Source organism: Neofelis nebulosa, chromosome 1 (genome assembly GCF_028018385.1).
Source record: "Neofelis nebulosa isolate mNeoNeb1 chromosome 1, mNeoNeb1.pri, whole genome shotgun sequence".
Lineage (NCBI taxonomy): Eukaryota > Metazoa > Chordata > Mammalia > Carnivora > Felidae > Neofelis > Neofelis nebulosa.
The window spans coordinates 35,132,003-35,152,801 of NC_080782.1; the positions used below are offsets into that span (position 1 = coordinate 35,132,003).

General features: G+C 42.6%; 1 protein-coding gene across 10 annotated transcripts in view; it reads left to right on the forward strand.

Annotated features, from left to right (window-relative positions):
- The first annotated feature begins 1,052 nt into the window (after positions 1–1,052).
- ZNF131 (zinc finger protein 131) overlaps positions 1,053–20,799 on the forward strand; it is a 30,333-nt gene continuing 10,586 nt past the window's right edge. Inside the window, exons 1-5 of one of the 10 annotated variants that reach the window (XM_058718934.1) lie at positions 1,053–1,288; positions 1,535–1,672; positions 2,195–2,333; positions 3,382–3,483; positions 10,178–10,322. In XM_058718934.1, coding sequence (XP_058574917.1) covers positions 2,210–2,333; positions 3,382–3,483; positions 10,178–10,322 — 371 coding nt within the window. In that variant the 5' untranslated portion in view covers positions 1,053–1,288; positions 1,535–1,672; positions 2,195–2,209. Of the gene's footprint in view, positions 1,289–1,396; positions 1,427–1,457; positions 1,713–1,738; positions 1,973–2,194; positions 2,334–3,381; positions 3,484–10,177; positions 10,323–20,799 lie in introns of those variants that run through there. The other 9 variants (XM_058718943.1, XM_058718968.1, XM_058718991.1 and 6 more) reach the window with 9 other exon arrangements.

Below are 20,799 nucleotides of genomic sequence, written 5' to 3' on the forward strand. Positions count from 1 at the left end.
TTTTGGTAAATTGTACCAACAATCCATCCACTCAAGCCAGAAATCTAGGAGCCATCCTTGAGTGTTTTTTCTCTTACCATGAATATATCCAACATTATTTATTTAGTACCCATGACATGTTTCCAGTCAATGTTGATTCTATTTCTAGATTCCATCCAATTCTCTAATCCCATTTGCCACCACGATTTAATCCAGATTACTAACAGCTTCCCTCTGGTCTCTACTTGCATCTTCACCTATTAGACTATTCTCCATATTGGGGCTGGAACTACCTCTTTAAAAAGTAAATCTTCGTATGTCACTATCCTGCTCAACCTTCAAGGTTTCCCTTTGTGATTATAAGAAAATCTATCATCTTTAACACTGTTTACCAGGCCCCGGTGGGTCTGCCCCACCAACATTCTTTTTTAGTTCTTCGAATGCTATAATCTCGCTGTCTCTGAATGCGCTGTGTACCCTTGCGTAAAAACACTCAGACTTCATATTGCTTCTTACAGGTCACTAGTTTTCCTCAAGGAGCCCTACTCCCCGCCCCAGATTACCTTGTTCTTCACATCTCACATAACACTCAGAAATCTGCATCCAGGCAATTAACTGTACAAAAGATCTATCTACTCCATCAGACTAAGATTAGAAAGGAACAAACTACATACGCCTTATTCACCACTTAATTTCTCAGTCCCTTAAACAGTGCCTAGCACAGCGCTGGCTCTCAATAAATGTCTGTTGAAACAATGATTACACTCACCCTTGCATATAACCAGGTATTTTGAGTCTTTCCCTAATCCTCACTCTATTTTCTTCTGCGAGAAAAAAGTAAATCTCGACTGTTACCCTCCAAAAGCATTTTTTTCGGATGAATGAATGAATGACCCAGGGAAGAGAGGCTGATTGTAGGTCACTGGTCTCTTTAAGCGCAGGGGTTGGGAGTGGAGAGCCGTAGTAATAGCATCATGTGTAAATAATCCGAGCAGATCCAGGTCCCAAGCCTAGCAAGCACGTGCCGCCTGCAGAGCGCGGAGAGGGCGGGCACCGGGGAGGAAGGTCCCAGGCGGCCGGAACGTGCTCGCGCCCGTGGCCGCCGCCCGCGCCGCGGCCGCCCGGGTCTCGGAGCGAGCGCACGTGTGCCGGTCGGACCCAGCAGAGGCAGTGCCCGGGCAATCGTGAGGAAATGGAGGGCGAGGCGCTATTTAGGGGTAGGGAACAGTGTGGGTTGAGTTTCGCCCAGAGAGGTGAGAGCGGGGAAGATCCGAGGGCCAGAGAGGAGAGAGGGAGGATCAAGAGCTAGGTAAGGCGGGCCCACCCAAGGCTTGGGAGGGAAGGGGGCGGGGCGGGAGGAGCCGCGGAATAAAAGCGCACCCGGGACGAGTTGTGAGTTTATTTCGAGGTCCGGGTCGGAAGCGCTCACACCTGGAGTCCTGCGAAGGTGGGTGGAAGGGCGGGGTTTAGGATTTATGATTTAGGATCCCTGCCCCGGGTACAGCCTGGCCCACAACTGGCTCTACCCTAGCACAGCCCGACTTCCTCCTCCCAGCGTTGGCCGCCTCACCCTCGCCGAGCGCCAAATCCGCCACTAGCGGGGCGGTGGAGGTGTGGCTTCTTCGCTCCGTGGTCGGCGCTTGGTCGGCGTCCGCGTCAGCCGGAGCCCAGCGCGGTGACGCAGTACGTCGACGTAAGTGACGCGCAGGCCCGGGCCGCTCCTCCTTCGCTGAGTGAGTGCCGGCCCGGTCGGGGCGGGGGGAGAAGAGGGAGGGCGGGGGAGGGAGAGGCGACCCGGGAGTCGTTGTGGGCCGCGGGCCGGACCGGGTCCGGGGCCGCAGGAGCCAGGGCCGGGCAGAGGGGCTTGGCGGGCCGTTAGGGCGCCGCCACGGCTGTCGGGTCCCTTCCCCTGCCGGACTTGCGCGCCCCGGCGCCCGGAGCCTCCGGCGCTCTGCCCACCCCGCTTCAGCTCGCGTCTCCCGACTCCAATTAGGTCAGGCTCGGAGTCCCGCGGCCGTGGCTCCGGCCCCCAACGCGCGGCGGCCACCCGGCTCGCCTTTCTTTCTTCCCTCGCCTTCCTCTCCTCTTGCCTCACCCTCCCCCCTCCCCTTCTTTTCACGTAGCTGGGGTTTTGGGTTTTGTTGTTTTATGCTTTAGGGGTTTTGTGCCTCGGCCCGAGCTCATGGGTGTACATTATCATGCTCCTCTTTTGTAGAGCAGCCCGACGGCCATGGAGGCCGAAGAGACGATGGAATGCCTTCAGGAGTTCCCGGAACATCATAAAATGATCCTGGACCGATTGAATGAACAGCGAGAGCAGGATCGGTTTACTGACATCACCCTGATTGTCGATGGTGGGTAGGGTGGTGGGCAGAGCAGTGAATTTGTGGCTACCGTTCTTCTCTCCCCTTCCCCCACCCGCCTTTTATACCCAACCCTCTGTGGACTGTGCCTATTGAGTGTGCGCTGGGACGAGGGGGTACTTGTCAGTGGCCACTCACATAGACCGTGTTGCAGAAGGCTAGTTGGCTAGTCATGCTTTCAACATAATCATCACATCTTAACTTGTTGCAGCCTCTTGAAGTTTCCCTATTGCACACATTAGTGTAAGATGATGGCGTGGAGATAGAGAGGATGTCTCTAAATGTTTGGTTAATAGCTTTCTGCTCATAAACTTCTTTGAGGAGCCTTTCACAACAATCATTTGAGAAGTGTTGATTGTTCCTACCTTCCCAAATGGTCTTGGAGGGAGAACGTGAGACATACCTTTGCAGCATTTGTACCCTCTTTGGGTACAAATCAAATGGAGTCTTTACCAGTATTAGGAGTTGTCATTATAATGGAGACAAACGTAGCTTGGGTATCTTTTCTATTTAGTGAAAATAGACTCCTCAAGGCAAGCTATTTATTATAGATCTGCTTACTGTAAATCTGCTGCTTCCAAATATTAGGCATATTAACATGTTTTCCATAGCAGATACATCCAGCATTATGTTTATTCTATGTTTTTTTTGTCTCTTTCCAAGTGATGTATAACTTTTTGGGTTGTGTTTATATTTAGCAGTTTAAACTGAATCCGATATGCCTTTCACTCTTTAAGTAGTAAGAAGCTTCTCTTATCTCTTTTAGTTTTATAAACTGGCTTTTATAAATTGACTTTATGAGGTCTTTGAGGTAAAGATTTGGGTTCATGTCTAATTGAAATGGAAATTTATCAAGATAGCTGCTTAGAATGTTCTGACTTTAGTTTTGTAATTTATATAGTCTTATGATTGTATTATGAAGAAAGATCTTTATATAATTTACTACTTTGTTTGACGGTTTTACTTTTGAATTTTGAATACATATGATACTCTTTTTTTTTTTTTTTTTTTTTTTTTTTTTTTTTTTTTTTTAATCTAGGACACCATTTTAAGGCCCACAAAGCTGTTTTGGCTGCTTGCAGTAAGTTCTTCTACAAATTCTTTCAGGAGTTTACTCAGGAACCTTTGGTGGAGATTGAAGGTAAATGCTTGTTTTTGTTTGTTTGTTTGTTTGTTTTTTAATTAACTTATTTGGAGAGAGGGCCCATGCGTGTGCACACATGCAAGTGGGGGAGGGAGAGGCAGAGAAAGGGGAGGGAGAGAATCCCTGGCAGCCTCCTTGCTGGCAATGCAAGCCCGACACAGGGGACAGGGTACACGGGACACAGGGCTTGGGACTGGATCTCACGAACCCATGAGGTCATGACCTGAAGACGCTTAACCAACTGAGCTACCCAGGTGCCCTGGTAAATGCTTGTATAAATACAATATTTAGCAAACATTATAATAATTAATGAAGAAGTGTTACTTTAGCAAGATACTGTAGGAAATAAGTATCAGTGGTTCCTATTACTTGACTGGATAAATTGTTCTTTTGACACTTGAGAATTCTTGCTTTCCGTAAAGTGCATGGTAAAATGATCCGCCAGGGAAAACCCTTACTTTAGATGGTAGATGTTGATCTCATAAAAGAGTCTTTTTCAACTTCTGAGACCAGTGCTCACTCTTTTGAAAACATGTATTAGAAGTGAATTCCCATTTTTGTTCAGTGGGCTTATGTTTCAGACTGGTGGGGATGCCACAGGTTACAGTAGAGCTGCTTTACTAGCAGAGGTACTTATGACATGCGCAAGATGAAGTGTGCTGCCACAATATGGAAAAGGCTAGGAAAGATGAACCGAAGCAGCATTCAGAAGTTGTAGTGGATATAGAGTCTGGGATGGAAGGAATCGTTCAGTAGATACAACCTTAAAGTAGAAAGTGATTTTTGCACTTGTTTGACTTTTGTGATAATAGCTGCCCAAGTGCTAGCTATAGTGCTATTTAGTTTAGGTGCATTTTCTGAGGTTTAAAGCAATCCTTTGAAGTAAGTGGTATTATTTCCAATTTATACATCAGGGAACAGGCTCCAAATGGGTACTTGCTCAGTGTTGCCCAGCTAGTAAGGGATTTACTTTGTGTATTAATTACCATGCTTTTGTCTTTTGATATGACATTACTTACCCCTCCCCACCATCCAAAACTGTAGGAAATATTTGTCTACATAAATACAGAACTTTAGCTTTTCCAGTGTTCTTGAGCTTTGGTTTTGTATCTTTTTCACTGTGTGTGTGTGTGTGTGTGTGTGTGTGTGTGTGTGTGTGTATATATATATTTGTTATGAACGAGTTGCCTAGAAACACTGTTCCCTTGGGAAAATTTGGTGCCCTGGGGAGTAAAGAAAATGTGAAAACTTAAGCATATTCCTTTTGGGGGGGGTGGCTTTACATTCCAGTTTAGCATTCTGGCTGATACATCCATAGATAATCTTTTCATTATCTGTGATGGACAGCCACAGGCATAATGGAAATCCACGAAGCTTACTAAAGTGAGAATCTAGCTGCCTATACGGTATTAGTTTCTGTTACAGGGCAAGATTTCATCCATTTATTTACCTGAGGTACTTTGTGACGCCAGGCAGGTTACTTTACCTTAGTTGCATAGACAGCTTGCCTTGAGGCAGGGCTGAGAGGAATAAAATTTTCATCTGAAAATTCCTCATTTCTTTATCGGCTTGTCACAATTACTTGAAATAACATGTGCAGAGCGCTGAGCATAGTGTTTGGTACATTGTCAAAGTTTAATAAATTGGGACTGTTTGTCAGAATTAATACTTGTTATGTGTTATGTACTGTACTGGACCCAGGAAGTGAAAAATTGATGAATGAGACAGACTTTAAAGAATTTGCAGATTTAATCACAGATGAGCAACAGATGCAGAAAAGAGAGCAAAGAGTGTTGCAGAGACTTTTATTGTGGAATGGTGTCGCCGAGGAGGGAGGACGAGTGGTTTAGTCTACCTTGGTGAGATAAAGATTTCAAAGAGGAGCTGACTTCTGCTTTTTAAGCAAATAAGTGGACCAGTCTAGAATATGCATTGCTTTTGGAACAAGGAATATACCTGGAGAAGTAGGGTCTTTTCTTCTGGAGACTAATGACCTTGAGATTCTCTTGTACTTCTTAGTACCTCTGACCTGCTGCCTTCATTATAGGATAGCACATACAAGCCTTCAGTACTTAACATGACAAATGAGAAAGTGTAAGAACATTTTCTGTTTTTGTTATTTGCCAGGTTCAGGTTTAAAGAATCAGTTTGGCTCAGTGTGTTTTTGTTTTTCTTTTGGTGTTTTTTTTTTATTATTAAAAAATTGTTTTTAATGTTTTCATCTTTGAGAGAGAGCACATGCACACGCGCATGTGAGCAGGGGAAGGGCAGAGAGAAAAGGAGAGAGAGAATCTCAAGCAGGCTCCACACTGTCAGTGAGGAGCCTGAAGTGGGGCTCAAACTCAGGGGCCACAAGATCATGACCCAAGCTGAAATCAAGAGTTGGACGCTTAACTGAGCCACCCAGGAACCCCTTGGCTTAGTGTTTTCTTTCTTTCTTTTTTTTTATTATTATTTTTTTTAACATTTATTATTGAGAGACAGAGCATGAGCATGAGCATGGGAGGGGCAGAGAGAGGAGACACAGAATACGAAGCAGGCTCCAGGCTCTGAGCTGTCAGCACAGAACCCAAAGTGGGGCTTGAACTCACAAACTGCGAGATCATGACCTGAGTCGAAGTTGGGACACTCAACTGACTGACCCACCCATGCACCCCTTGGCTCAATGTTTTCTTAAGCCCTTAATTTCAGGATCACTGTACAATCTGTCTAGGTCACTTGGCTATAAAGAAAGCCCTGGACATGTCATTAGACAACCTGCCTTGTAGTCCTGGCTTCACTGTTTTGTCAGTTATATAACCTTGGACATGTTGGCTTTTCTTTTTCTTATCTGTGAGATATGTCAAGTAAGTTTTCACTATGTCATGGACGTTTTAATGTTATGACATTCTGTGCTGTTAAAATCCTCTGGAGAATGCTGCTGTTGTTGTTTTGATTTGGTTTTGTTTTTAGCAGGCAGTCAGCCTGGTTTAGGTTCAGTCTGGGCTTATGTGGGCTGTGGATGCAATGCCAGTTTATTTTTCAAAACCTTTGTTGTGCTGCTCGGGTGCCAGGTGTGCCAGCCTGGGTCCACATCATACATAGTGCAGGTCTCAGACCCTTTACTGTGCTGCCTCAGGTCAGTTCCACATGTGTAGCTCAGTGGCTAGTGCTAGGCTGCATTCACAGGGACCTTTCTCTAGCTCCCTCTTCTGACTTCAGTACTTTAGCTCCTCGGGGCAACCTTTCCTGATCCTCTGGCTGGAAAACTGGGATTTTTAGCTTCCCTGTGCTGACATAGACTTCCATTGGTGGGATCCATTTTCTAGACAAAGTGATGAGAGGGGGGAAAAAAAATTCTCTCCATGTTCTTGGAGATCATTGCTAGTTTTCTGTCAGAAAGAAGAACCTTTTCTAAGAATTAGTGTCTGCTTGGCGGCCACCTGCCACAGGTGTGCAGCATCAGAACTGGGACTTGCCTTGAGGCAGGGCTGAGAGGAATAAATCCAAGTATCTCCCCCCCCCCCCCCCCACACACACACATGTACTCTCTGTTCCCTTTCCTGATTCTCTAGCCAGAGTTTTCTTCTGTACCTGCTACACAGTTACAGGATTTGGGCTGTCTTCAAGTGTAAGCTGGGATATGTGAGAGGAAAAATAAAAACCAGGAAACTCACTGCTGCTCTTTTGAGTTTTGATTTCTGTCCTCAGCCTGCTTGTTTCTATTTATGTTTCAGAGTCCTTATGTATTTGCTTTATGTATTCTGCCCAGGATTTTTAATTGTAATCAGTGGACAAGATAGGGTGGAGTGTGCTTTCTCCATCTTAGTTATAATTTTAACCTCCCTCCATAAAATATGAATAATGACCTCTATATGTCTAGAATGCTGCCCTGTTTTGCTTCTTCCTAAGGGAAAAAAAGAAGATTCAGGCTAAGGTGTTCATATTAACAGTTTCCTTAGATAACTCAGACTATATTCTCTTGCCCACTTCTGTTACGAAAGGAGCAAGGGATTAGTGAAGTCGACTGAGATTTAGAAGTTATCAAAGTAGTCCTGATAGAGAACCAAGTGTTTTCGCAGCTGTGCATCATCTGTCACCACATCACTTCCCTGGGCACATGTTAGCCGTTTGGTCCATGTTAGCTAATTAGGTCAGTAGTTTATTCCTAGGACTAGTGCTGGACTGGCGACTTAAGCACCTAAGGTGCTTATAAAAAAAAAAAAAGTTTCCTATCCTGGTTTTTATTCTAAGGATCGGAGACCCATGCTTTAAGTCTGCAATGATTCTAATTAACCAAAATTGGGAACTAAGTCTGTAATTCCATATTCAAATCCTTGGAGGCCAGATGTTTCTTGAAATTACAAATTTTCTAAAGATAATGCAGTCCGTGTAGTACATTATACTCCCAGTGGGGTCTAGGGGGGTGACATTCTATAACAAAATAATACTTCAGCAGAGTAGCATATTAATATTTACTCTAAGTGGGATAAAGACTATAAATAGCCTAATGTCCATTCAGATCAAATATTGCTGCCAAATTAATGGGAAAACTTCTGGTCTTAAGAGATTTGGGGGACTTTGGAATTGTGAATAAGAGATTGTGGGCCTGTAGTGAATTAAGCTGTGGATATTCAAACTTTTCCAAGCAGGAGTGTTTCCTGCCATCATCTTATTTAAAAATCTTACGTTGGGGGCGCCTGGGTGCCTCAGTTGGTTAAGCATCTGACTTCGGCTCAGGTCATGATGTCACGGTTTGTGAGTTTGAGCCCTGCGTTGGACTCTGTGCTGACAGCTCAGAGCCTGAAGCCTGCTTCAGATTCTTTGTCTCCCTCTCTCTCTGCCTCTGCTCTCTCTCCCAAAAATAAATAAACATTATTTAAAAAAAAATCTTATGTTGGGCTTAAGAGTCGAGCCATCTGTGTTTGATTCTAGTTTAATCTTTTCAGTAACTTGCCAAAGTCACAGTTATTAACTTCTGTGTGCCTCAGTTTTCCTGTCAGTGAAATGGGATTATTATAGTAAGTTCTCCATAGGATTGATATGAGGATGGAGTTAGTACTTGTGACGTGTTTAGAGTCATGCCTGGTATTTGTAGTATTATATGTGTCATTCCATTTCGAGAAAAATACACATTTAAAAAGGTTTTTTAATGTTTATTTTTGAGAAGGGGAGGGACAGAGAGAGAGGGAGACACAGAATCCAAAGCAGGTTCCAGGCTCTGACCTGTCAGCACATAGCCCAGCGTGAGGCTCAGACTCATGAACGGTGAGATCGTATCCTGAGCGGAGATCAAGAGTCAGACACTTAAATGACTGAGCTACCCAGGCACCCCAACAAAGGTGTTTTGTTATACTTTTAAACATTTGATCAAAACTCCTTAAATTTAGTTATCTGTACCTCAGGCTACTCTCATATAATAATGAATACCATGGTGAAAAGACAACAGGAAAACAAAGATTTAGGGGAGACCCAAATAAAAGCAACCTGAAAAGAATCCAGTCATTTTTAGATTGCTTATTCAGGTATATAAAGTGCATAGGAAGAAAATAAAAGTATTTTTGTATTTGCAGTTATGCAAATTGTGTGCAGTTTAGACTTGGGCATTTCTTAGTGTAAAAATTCAGTGTTGAAAGTAGCTTTCTCTTGGAGTGCCTGGTTGGCTCCGTCGGTTGAGCATGTGACTTTTGATCTTGGGGTTATAGGTTCAACCCCCCCACTTTGAGTGTAGAGATTACTTAAAATCCTTAAATAAAAGTGGTTTTCTATTTGTTTCTTTCAATAGATTTTTGTTGTCTTGCATTAGCAGACTGAAACAATAATATATAGCATTGAAGAGAACAAAGAAATAGAGTATCCTTTTGGGCCAAAATCTAACCATAAAACTTGTAAAGAAAAGTTGGAATCATGGAAATTTAATTTTGGAAGTGACTTTAGCCCTTATTCACTCCTACTTTGTATGTCTGCATTTTAGGGAGCATTGTTTTAGATACTGGGAGGTGAGTGTACAGAGACAAAAATCATTTCCCTCGTGTAACTTAGAGTCCGGAGATGCCCATGGGTTTTAATTACCAGAACAGGTACAGAGTTCAGCCTGGGGGAAGTATTAGAAAGTTTCATTAAGGGTGTGGCATTAGAATTGGGCCTTCAAGGGTGATAGGACTTACACAGATACAAAATGAGCATTCATTAAGGAAGGTGAGTGTTAAGGCAAGGAAACTTTTAGAAGTGAAGGGTTTGTTTAAAGATCAGTATATAGTATGGGATTGATACAGTTTAAAATTTGGAAGGGAAAATAGTGGTAAATAGGAAAATAACGTGAAGTACCTTGAAATAAAGGCAGACTGGTTTGGAACTTTTTTGCTGAGCTGTGGAAGGCCCTTGAAGATTTGGAGCTGAGTTGATGTAGTGATCCCTGGCAAGAAACTTAGCATGTCTGACATGTAATAGTTAGTCAGTTCATGTATTTAAGTGATAGATTTTACTATTCATAAGAGTATTAGGAAACCTTTGGGAAAGATCTTAAAGTATTTTGGTAGGAACTTTGGCTATAGTATTACTGTACTGTTAATGAGAATTCCATCAGGAAATAATTTTCTGAAATTCAGATACTAATCAGGTTTTGAACACTGAGCTTTTTTTTTTCCTTTACTAAATGTTAGAAGTTTTGAATCAATGGGCAAACATGCTAATGCACATCTTTTTTTTACAGGTGTTAGTAAAATGGCCTTCCGTCATTTAATTGAGTTCACATACACAGCAAAATTAATGATACAAGGAGAAGAAGAAGCCAATGATGTATGGAAAGCAGCAGAGTTTCTACAAATGCTAGAAGCTATCAAAGCCCTTGAAGTCAGGTAATTACTTATTTTCTTAGTGATGCACAGATAGTTCTGTTCAGTCATGTACATCCTATTAGTCAAGAATTTATTGTATGTGTTATGCCATAAAGGATTGACATTTTGAAATTAAGAATATTTAAGGATCTATAAAATTCTGGATACTGATTGCTCTTTCTCTCACACTTGATTTCTTGTCCTTCTGTAAAAACTGCTAAGGGTAATTAAAGTAGCATCTTTTGTATCTAATAAAATCGGGAAGACTAGGCAGCTTTTAAGGAGTTGTTTTGTTGGGTTTGAGTTGTTAATTGTACCAAGCTTTATTCTAAAAAGAATTTGGCTTACAAAGATTAACATGGTCCTGTTTAAAAATAGTGAGGAAATGGATGAAGATAAATAGGCCACATGAGGTGATAATCAGTGAAGTTAGAAATACAGTAGCCAATATGCATGGCATTCAAGTCTATATACTTGCTAGGTGGGCTAAATCTAGCTCTGAATTCTGAAGCACCTAATGGAAAGAAAAAGGAAAGAAAAACCTTAAGTTACATTATTCATGGCTATGAGAACAAATCAGTTGCTTCGGAGCCATTCCTGGCATTAAGACACAAAATTTCTCAGAGAAAGTATTAAGAAAACATTAAATGACATAACAAAGACTCAACATCTTGCATAACAAACAGTGGCAATATAACATAGTGACCAGGGTGCCTGAGTGGCTTAGGCGGTTATGCATCCGACTCTTGATACTGGTCAGGTTGTGATCTCGCATTTGTGAGATCATACCCCTCGTGGGACTCCGTGCTGAGCGTGGAATCTGCTTAGGATGTTCTCTGCCCCACCCCTGCTCATGCACATGTGTACACACAGTCTCTTTTTAAAATAAAGATAATACATATGTTAACAAAATAAAAATAAATACAGTGACTGAGAGCAAGAGTTCTGGAGTCAGGCTGCCTGGGTAATAGCTTAGCTCTCTACCATGTAATGAAGTTACTCAACTTGTCAGCACCTCAGTTTCCTCATCTGTCAAAGGGGGTAATAGTGGTACTTTCTACACAGGATTATTTATGGGCATTAAATGAATTAATGCACGTAAAGTGCTCAACATGGTGTCTGGTATAAAGTACTCCGAATGTGAACTGGCATTGTTATTAATATCTCCCGGCTGTGTTTCTTGTGATGTCGTGGGTGTAACACTAAAGTGCAGTTTGGTAAAATCCATTTGCACGTGGGGCAAAATAATTTAGTCCAACTCACTGGTATGGTTTAGTCAAAAGATGCAAATTAGAATAATTCTAAGAAATAATTGAATTATAATTATCCATAAGTACCATTTCTCCTAATGAACTTGTAATTAGTTTGATGACAGAGTTCAAGATTAAACCATGAGCTTCGTACGTATGTATTCTCTAATGCCTAGTGCCTGGCACATAGTATGTGTGTGCACATTTGTGAATGGATGGGTGGGTGCATACCAGTTAAAACCAGGTCAACACTCCTGCAGAGAGAGCTGAGACCTGGGTAGCAAAATAGAGGTATGTTGAAGATAGTACCTGATGTCATACCTTTTCAGAATGAAAGTAGAAAGGGAATATAATACGGATAGGGCAACATCAGATGTGGTTAAATCCTGGCTGAGAATCTACTGAAAAAGTGTTCTATCTGTGTAGTTCTCCTTGCTGCTCGTACTAGTAAGTTAGTATCCAGCTGTGGGGAAAGTCCTTGGCAGCAGAACAGTGGAACACATTCTGACAGCCTAGGTTGGATTCGGGAGAGTTAGGACTTGAGTTCATTGTGTATAGTCACTGCGAGATGAAGGTGAGAACAACTGGGCATGGCTCTTTTCCCAGGCCTATTTAGAAACTTTGGGAAGATTTATTATTATAAGAGTGGTACTTTATAGTAATTACAACCATCAGTGAATGCTTTTCAATGTAAATACAATAACATACTGAATTGTTTGTTGAAGCAGTTGGGCATGCAGCGTCCTCTGAAGAGTTCTTTAAAGGCAAGAAGACAGCAAGCAGCATTACATGTTGGCTGTTCACGATAATGCAATTAAGGAATAAAAATTAATTTAGTTGTAGTTAAATTGACTGGTTAAGGCAGTTCTATACTGAGAAGATTATTGTATAATTGTTTTGTGGATACAGAAGGTGAAATAAGTGCTCTTCTCACTTTCGCATTATGCAAGTATTTTTGGCATACGGTGTCAACTTTCTGAATGACACTGAGGAAAAATATTAGGGACTTATTTTGCTTTGCTAGAATTGCATTATTGTGTATTTAAAGCTATGTATGAGAAGCTTCCTGATACTTGTTAGGGAGCAGCAGTTGCCTTATAGATTTTTCCTTGCCAGCCTATTGAAGTATAATTTACATGTCAAACAGTTCACCCAGTTAGGATAGAGTTTGAATTTTGGCGTTTGTATACAGTGGTGTAATCACCACCATAATCAAGACATAGGAACGTTCCCATCATTCTGAGTTTCTCATGACTCTCTAGTCAGCCCTAATCCCCAGCTTCAGTTATCCACTGCTTTGATTTTTATCACTGTAGTTTTATCTGGGATGTCATATAAATGGATTCCTATAGTGTAGTTTCTGGTTGACTTTTTTCACTTAGCATTATGTTTTAGAGATTTGTCAGTGTTGTCGTGGGTATTACTATTTCATTACCTTTTATTGTTGAGTAGTGTTCCCTAGTATGGCTATACCACCTGTTGATGGACATTTAGGGTTCCACCTTTTACAAATAAAGTGGCTATGCTTTCATTTCTCAGTAAATACCTAGGAGTGGAATAGCTGGGTTGTATGATAGATGTTTTTAATTTTTTTTAAGAAACCGCTAAACTGCTTTCCAAATTGCTGTGCCATTTTGTATTCCAAATTGAAGTGTGTGAGAGTTCCTGTTGCTCCACAGCCCTGCTGATACTTGATATGATCAGGCCTTTTCATTTTAGCTGTGCTGATGTAGGTGTGTAGTGGTTTTGGTTGGCATTTCCCTTATGACTAATGATGAACATTACTTCATGTGCTTTTTTGCCATGTGCTTATCTTCTTTGGCAAGGTGTCCAGATCTTTTGCCCATTTTTAAATTGGGTTTATTATCAAGAACTGTGAAGGGTCTGGGATTTTATCCTGTTTGCAAACTAATAAATTGTCCTGCCACTGTTTTTTGAACGCTGGCAGAAGACAGGAGACTCCTGAGTCAGAGAAAAAAGGACTTCATTTCTCTCACAGCATAAGGAGCAGCATGAACTCTCACGTTCACATCAATTTTTCTTATCCTCCTTAGCCCACATGCAAGTCCCATGGGGGTGAGACAGGGTGGCCTAGGTGTGTGCTGTACTCACAGTGGTTTGCATCATATTTGAGGAACACTGAGCTGTAGGAAACCCAAATCTTTTATAATGAGCTATAGATGCACCTGTCCCCCACTTGGGGGAAGACCAGTTCTCTCTTCTAAGGCTATTTGCTATACAGGCAGCATTGAAAAGATTCAGAACAAAAGGCTATCAGTGTCTGTTTACAAGACACGCAGAAACATGAGGGATCCATAACTATCTTCCAACAATATCCTTGTTTCTATATTATTTTAGCTTCTGGTAAATTGTTCCATGAGTACACTACTCTGTGGCCACTCTGATTAATCTGACCAATAGGGACTGGGTCCTAATCCATTGAATTTTTTTCACACTGGATTTAATGAAGGCAACTATAAACAGAACTTGAAGCGGCAGGATGTGGCCACCCTGCACCACTGAGCTTACCCATCTACCCATTTTCCTAAGGTCCTAGACTCAGCCAGCTGAACAAATTCCTAGAAAGCCAGGTAGCTTTATTCTTTAGCCCTAAGTGAAAAGTGACCTTTTTCACTTAGCCCTAAGCATTAATCCAAGTATAGCAAGATCTTTTAGCACTTGCACAGTCCCTCATTGGCCCACAGGGAGGAGGTCTAGGGCAAGTCTATCCATAATAACCCTGGCCAGTGATTTGAAGCTGACATGAATGCCTTCCAGGGCCCAAGTGGTGTCCTTGATTACATAGGCTTACGTCAGGCATAGATTTTGTGCCACGTTTTTATTTAGATGATTCGCATTGTTGGGAAAACTATGCATGGAGCACACATAAATAACAAGTCAGTTATTCCTCCAGGAAGCTCCCCCAAATAACCAAAAGTTGCCTCGTTTTGGGGAGATCTCTGCAGTCATCTGAGAACTAAACTGATCTACTGGTGGTGTTTTGTTTAAACAGGATGATCTCTTCTACCCACTCCTGAAGTGCAGGTCATCATACTTTAGAGAGGGAAAGAAGTTAGTACCTGGGTTGCACATGAGAAGTATGGTCCTAAGGGATTATAGGTAGGTTGGAAAGAAAGTGGTGTTTATAGTTGTTTGTGCCCAGTAGGACCTTCATCAGTCAGGGGCACAGGCCTCAAATGTGGCTTTACCCTTTCCCTGATTGAATCTGGTCTAAAGGTTTTTAGAAGGGTCTAAAGGTGGTCAACACCTGAATTAATTACCTGAGTGGTAATTAATTATCCATCTCACAAACTGAGCCTCAGCTTTGGGAATGGTAGTGGGGCAAATACTTGTTTTTGCATGGAACATGCAGGAACTTGGCCATCCTCTGCTGTTTGCAGAAGACTTCTTGGTAAAGTTAAGGGAGATGATTGTCAAATCATGGTCCGAGTCATCTGGCAGGGGAGGGCAGATCTAGCAGTCAGTTTAAACGTTGGCTTGCAACAGATGGGGAGACCTGCATCAGAGCATTTTCCTACCCAAGGAAGGCTGTGGGGGCAGTTTGGAAGGATAAGAGAAGGACAAGTCTCCTCAGGTGCCAGGATTGTTGCTCTCTCTTCACCTCCACAGAATCATTGTGTTACATTCTGGTAGCTATAACCTCATTCTTTTCCAGTCATCCATTCCTCTTACCCAGACCTTTCATCCAGAAAGGTCAGGGACACAAGGTCATTTTCATAAACCGTCTAGACCCATTGTGTCTTCCACTTTGGCTCACAGGGGCAGTCTTAAGTGTACTTGGCAACCAGTATATTCAGCCAAGTGGTCATTATTTTAGGATGTAAGATGATGTCAGTTCAAAAAGAGACTCCAGATGGCTGAACTAGAATTAAGTTTGAATCTCCTAAGCCCACTTTTGACTGGGCTGTCACCTGGAAGAGATACCGACCAGGGTTGCCATTGTGGTGGGAAAGGTAAGGATTGTGTCTAAGAATGGTCAGGGCAGAATTCAAATGTCCAATTAGGCTTCTATAACTTTCCACCCATTTTTGTCTTGATCATTACCCAGGAAGCAGATGAGAAGAGATAATCCCTTTCTGGGGACAGCTGAGTCTGGTCATCACAAAGTGCCTTACTCAGATTTTTGGACAAAGGATGGGAGGGAAGTAGAGTTAGAAATCTTCCTGAGTCAGTGTTTGAGGAGGCTTTGCAATGCTGTCTGTATTACAAGTGTCTGTGGATGGTGGGCAGCTTAAAGTGTTCCTCAATACCTTGACTGTTAGCCAATTATTGAGTAGGTTTTGGCACAAAATTATCAGACTGCAAATGATCTAGAAAGCTAAACAAGACACAGATTAGTCTCAGGGGCCACAGTGGTGTGGCCAGAACCAACAGATCAGTCTGGAACCGCAGCACTGTGACCTTAAAAAGTGTCAACACTGGTGAGGCAGTACTGATGGCTCTAAAATGGGGTCAGAGGTCCAGTGGCCTCCTTCACGGTGAGACAAACAGGCCAGCTTTCGGTGGGTGTCACAAGTCTGGCATCCAGTGGCAACTTCCACATTAGAAACATAGGCTACTTTATGCTTAATCTGTGATGGTGGATATGTCACCATGTTCAGAATAATATTGGATCCTAGGAGTCCATGATGGAAGTCTAGGCAGTGCAGCCTTGATCAGCCTCTTCCTTCTGGTTGGTATCTGGTTGGTAGAGAACGGGCCCTTCCCATGGGCATGAATCAGTGATCCAGATAGTTTTGATCAGCAGCTACTATTTGTTTCCACAGTTGTGGTCCTGAAGATAGAGGTCTTTAATCTGCCACGATTTCTGTCTCTTCCAAACAGCTAGGCCACTGGCAGCAGCCCAGGAGTCAATACAGTATAACATGGTTCATTGTGGAGAATGTTGTCTAGAGCTATGAAGAAAGCTTTTGAGTTCTGCCCTCTGAGCACAGCAACCACATCCACTTTTGGTTTTGTGTAGTTGGTGCTAAAGCTGAGCATTTGCAGCAGCCCAGGGAATACCATCAGTCGTGAGTTTAGCCAAACCATTTGTGAATCAAAAACCCCATTGATCTAGTGGCTTTCTTTGGGCATCAGAGTGAGGGAGCAAGCAACCTTTTTTTTTTCTTTTTTCCATGTAGAGCGAAGAGGTCAATTGCTTTCTTGAGTATCTTACTTTGAGAAATGAGACTTATTTTGAGAAATGAGACTTAGTGGGCTTGTTTTACCTTGCTATTCGTTAAAGTCCTAGTTGACGTGCTCCCAAATGGCAGTATCAGGCTAGAGAGCCTCAAAGCCTCACTGAATCAGGCATCAGTTTCAACAAGAGCCCAACAGCACACTAATCCTTTCTTTTCAAAGGGAGTGTGCCGTGCAGATATGTCAGGGAATTGACCAGTACAAAACTACAAGGTCTACCTTGTGGGTGGAGCCTGCCTCCCTTGGTCAGAAGCTCTACTCTGCAAAAGCATCAGTGTCAGACTTGTAGTTCAGAGGGGTCATTAAGAGTTATAGGACCTCCGAAGTAGAGAATGTACCACAGCTTGATGGACAACTTCCAGTGCAGCCTTTTGATTAGAGCCCCACTTTAAAAGATGCTGATTTGCAGATGAGCTGATACAAAGAAGTAGGATGCCCGAGTGAGGTACATGCTGTCTCCAGTAACCCAGAAAAGTACAATAAGATGCTGATCATCATTTTTAGTAGGGAGAGGAAGGAGGTGAAGGAACCGTTTTTCTTTAACTGCTGGAGGGATTGGGTGTTGTGAATCTACTCACTTAGTCCCAAGAAACTTCACTCGGTGAATAGGCCTCTGAATTTTGTTGGGGGTTTATCAGCAACACCTACTGATGGAGGTGTGCTAACACTGAAATCAGGGCCTTTGAGACAGACTCATAGCTTATAAGTCAACAGGACATCCGTATAGTGTAAACTTCAGGCATCACAAGATAGAGACGCTTGTGCTAAACCTTGACCAGCTGTTGGTGGCATCTGTCAGGGGAGCTTCTTCCAATAGCTCCTCTCTACCTGTGGCTCTTTTCCGTTTGGGACAGTCTATCTCTGGTACTTACAGAATAGAGCAATGTAAATACCATACCAATTCCTGCTATACATTCAGATGTCAAGGCAACACCAGTATGTAGAATCGGCTCTACCCACAGGGTTAAGACAGCCTCCCTTTCCTGTTGTGAACTTTGCCTAAACCCCTAAACCTTGAATGTAAGTGCCTCCTTTCCCTGTGATAGGATGGTTAGTTGGACACCTGAATCTAATGGAGCCATGAAAGTTTGAGTCTCTTCCATTCCTGAGTTTCCCTCAGCATACTTGGATAGATATATGGGGGTCTTCACTATACCCTTGGAAACAGGGAGACCTTGGCTCCACCCCTCATTATCTTCCTCCAAGCTGGTGAAGTCAAGGCATCAGGCGAGGGGAGGTAGAAGAGAAAGAGATAGGAGGGAGAAAGTAACTCCATGCCAGTGAGCTTTAAAGTGTGTACATTCAGGGTGCCTGGCTGGCTCAGTCGGTTGAGTGTTGGACTCTTGATTTCAGCTCAGGTCATGGGGCCAAGCCTCACATCAGGCTCTGTGCTGAGCATGGAGCCTGCTTAGGATTCTTTCCCTCCCCAACTCGCACTCTGTTTCTTAAAAAAAAAAAAGTATACATTAATCCTAGACATTGGCTGCCCTGTTGTTATAAAACATCTCTTATGTTTTTACCTGGTTTAACATAAAAGTTGGGATTTTCAGGAGGCTTGACCACAGGAATTTATATTATTTTGGATTCTTATTCCCCAGTGACTCATCTTCATGAGCATTGTAAAATCCAGTTGGCAAGAAGACTTACTAGACAGTGCTTTATCACGGGAGTTTGTCTCCGAGAAATCTCCCCAAGAGCACCATGGCACCTTTATGGCAGCCAGGACACACTGCAGGAAAAAACCCGAGACCTTTTAGGGTCCTCTCCAAATGAATCTAAGGTAGATGTGACACTGCAGGAGAGTGAGCCCTGCCCAGGTGTTGCCATTCTTCCTTGGCAAGCATCGTGTTGCCCTTCATTTCTCATGTGGACCAGCCAAAGTTCTAATGACTCAACTTGTTTTTGTTAGTAGCAGTTGCAAATTTCCCTCTTGTCACCCTTGGTTTAGATAACTTGTCTGTAAAGGGGTGGAACCTTCTGTCTCCACCCCTGTTCCCACCTGTGGATCTTAGTTGTTTTGGTGGATTGCACTTATGACAGACCACTAGGTTGGCAGAGAGGTCCTCTCCCAACACTGGGAGAGTTTGCAACAACCAGGAACCATTCGAGCAGCTGTCCTTGAACTTACTCTCTAGTATTCATCCTGCAACCACCCTCCTAGTTTTTCCTCATTAACAGATGTTTTAGTTTTCTGAGGCTGCCCTAACAAAGTACCACAAACTGGGTATAACAGAAATTTACTGTCTCACAGTTCTGGAGGCTAGAAATTTTAAACCATGGTATTGGCAGGGCCATGTTCCTTCAAAAGCCTGTAGGGGAAGATCCTTCCTTGCCTGTTCTAGCTTCTGTGAGCCCCAGGTGTTCTTGGCTTGTGGCAGTATGACTGCAGTCTTTGCCCACATCTTCATTCACGTTGCTGTCTTCTGTCTCTTTGTATGGCTTTCTCGTGTGTGTGCCCAAATGAACCTCTACTTACAAGGACGGAGTTGTAGACCTCATCCTTGATTACATCTACAAAGACTGATTCCCAAATAAGGTTACATTCACAGGTATGAGGGGTCCGGACTTCAGTATATCTTTTTGAGGGACACAGTTTAACTCAAAGCAGTCAGTAACTAAATGGAAGACGACGCATTGCCCACTTGATCATGCAGTTTGGTCAACATGTTTATTGCCAGCTCCAATGGACTTCCTCAAATCCCATTAATTGCTCTGTGAGGCCTGATTCTTTGTCTTCTGGTAAACCTGCTCTTTTTCAGCATTTTGTCCTTGTTGCCAAAACCTGGCAAGAACTGTGACAGATCTGAGATTTTACCCTATTTGCAAGCCAACAGTTTATCCTGCACAGTTTTCATAGATACTGATAGAGGATATGAGACTTTTAGGTTAGAAAGATTTTCTTTTTTGCACAGCAAGCAGCATGAGTTTTGTATTTGTGCCAGTTTTTCCTTCTCCCTCACAGGGGTGACATAGAGTGGCCCAGGTGAAAGCTCTGCATGTGGTTGGATTACATCACAGCTGAAGAAACTCCAGCTTAGGAAGCCCAATCTTAGATAATGGGCTGCAAGCAAACCTGACTGACGTTGCCCAAAGGGGGATATTATTATATGGACAGTAAGCACAGCTGCCCTCTGCTCTAGAGGGAGCCATACTCTGTCTTTCCAGATTGCTGGCTCTACTGCAGACATCTTTGAAGAGAGTCCAGAACAAAAGCTGTCAGTTCAGAAGATGTGCAGAAACATGAGACTCATGGATAATTGTCACCTAATAGTTATCTTCTTTGTGTTTATTGGATTGTGGCAGTTCTTTTTATACTGTCTATGTAAGACCTTTGGCAGATACACGTGTGCCCATGTTCTGGTCTGTGGTTTGCCATTTGTTTGGTTTGTGGCTTGCCTTTTTGTTAACTATTTCAAAGGGCAGAAGTTTTTAATTTTGATGAAATCTCTTTTGTTAATTTTTGCTATTAAGCTTTCTGTTTTTGTGTGCTATTTAAGAAATCTTTTTTTTTTTTAATGTTTTTTTTTTAAACATTTATTTATTTTTGAGACAGAGAGAGACAGAGCGTGAGCAGGGGAGGGTCAGAGAGAGAGGGAGACACAGAATCCGAAACAGGCTCCAGCCTCTGAGCTGTCAGCCCAGAGCCCGATGCGGGGCTCGAACTCATGGACCGCGAGATCATGACCTGAGCCGAAGTCGGACGCTCAACCGACTGAGCCACCCAGGCGCCTCTAAGAAATCTTTTAGTAACCCAATGTTACAAAGATTTTCTCCTATTTTTTCTAGAAGTTTAATTGTTTTAGTTCTTCCATTAAAGTCTGTGATCCATTTTAATTAATTTTGGGGGGTATGATTTGAAAGTGATGGTTGAGATTTATTTTCTCCATTTAAAGACCTGTTGTTCCAGTACCACTGTTAAAACATTCTTTCCTCCATTAAATTACCTTGGAGCCTTTTTTTCAAAAATCAGTTAACTGAATAAGTGTAGGTCTATTGATGGACTTCATTCTGTCCCACAAATCTTCACGTTTTGTCTGTCCTTTCAC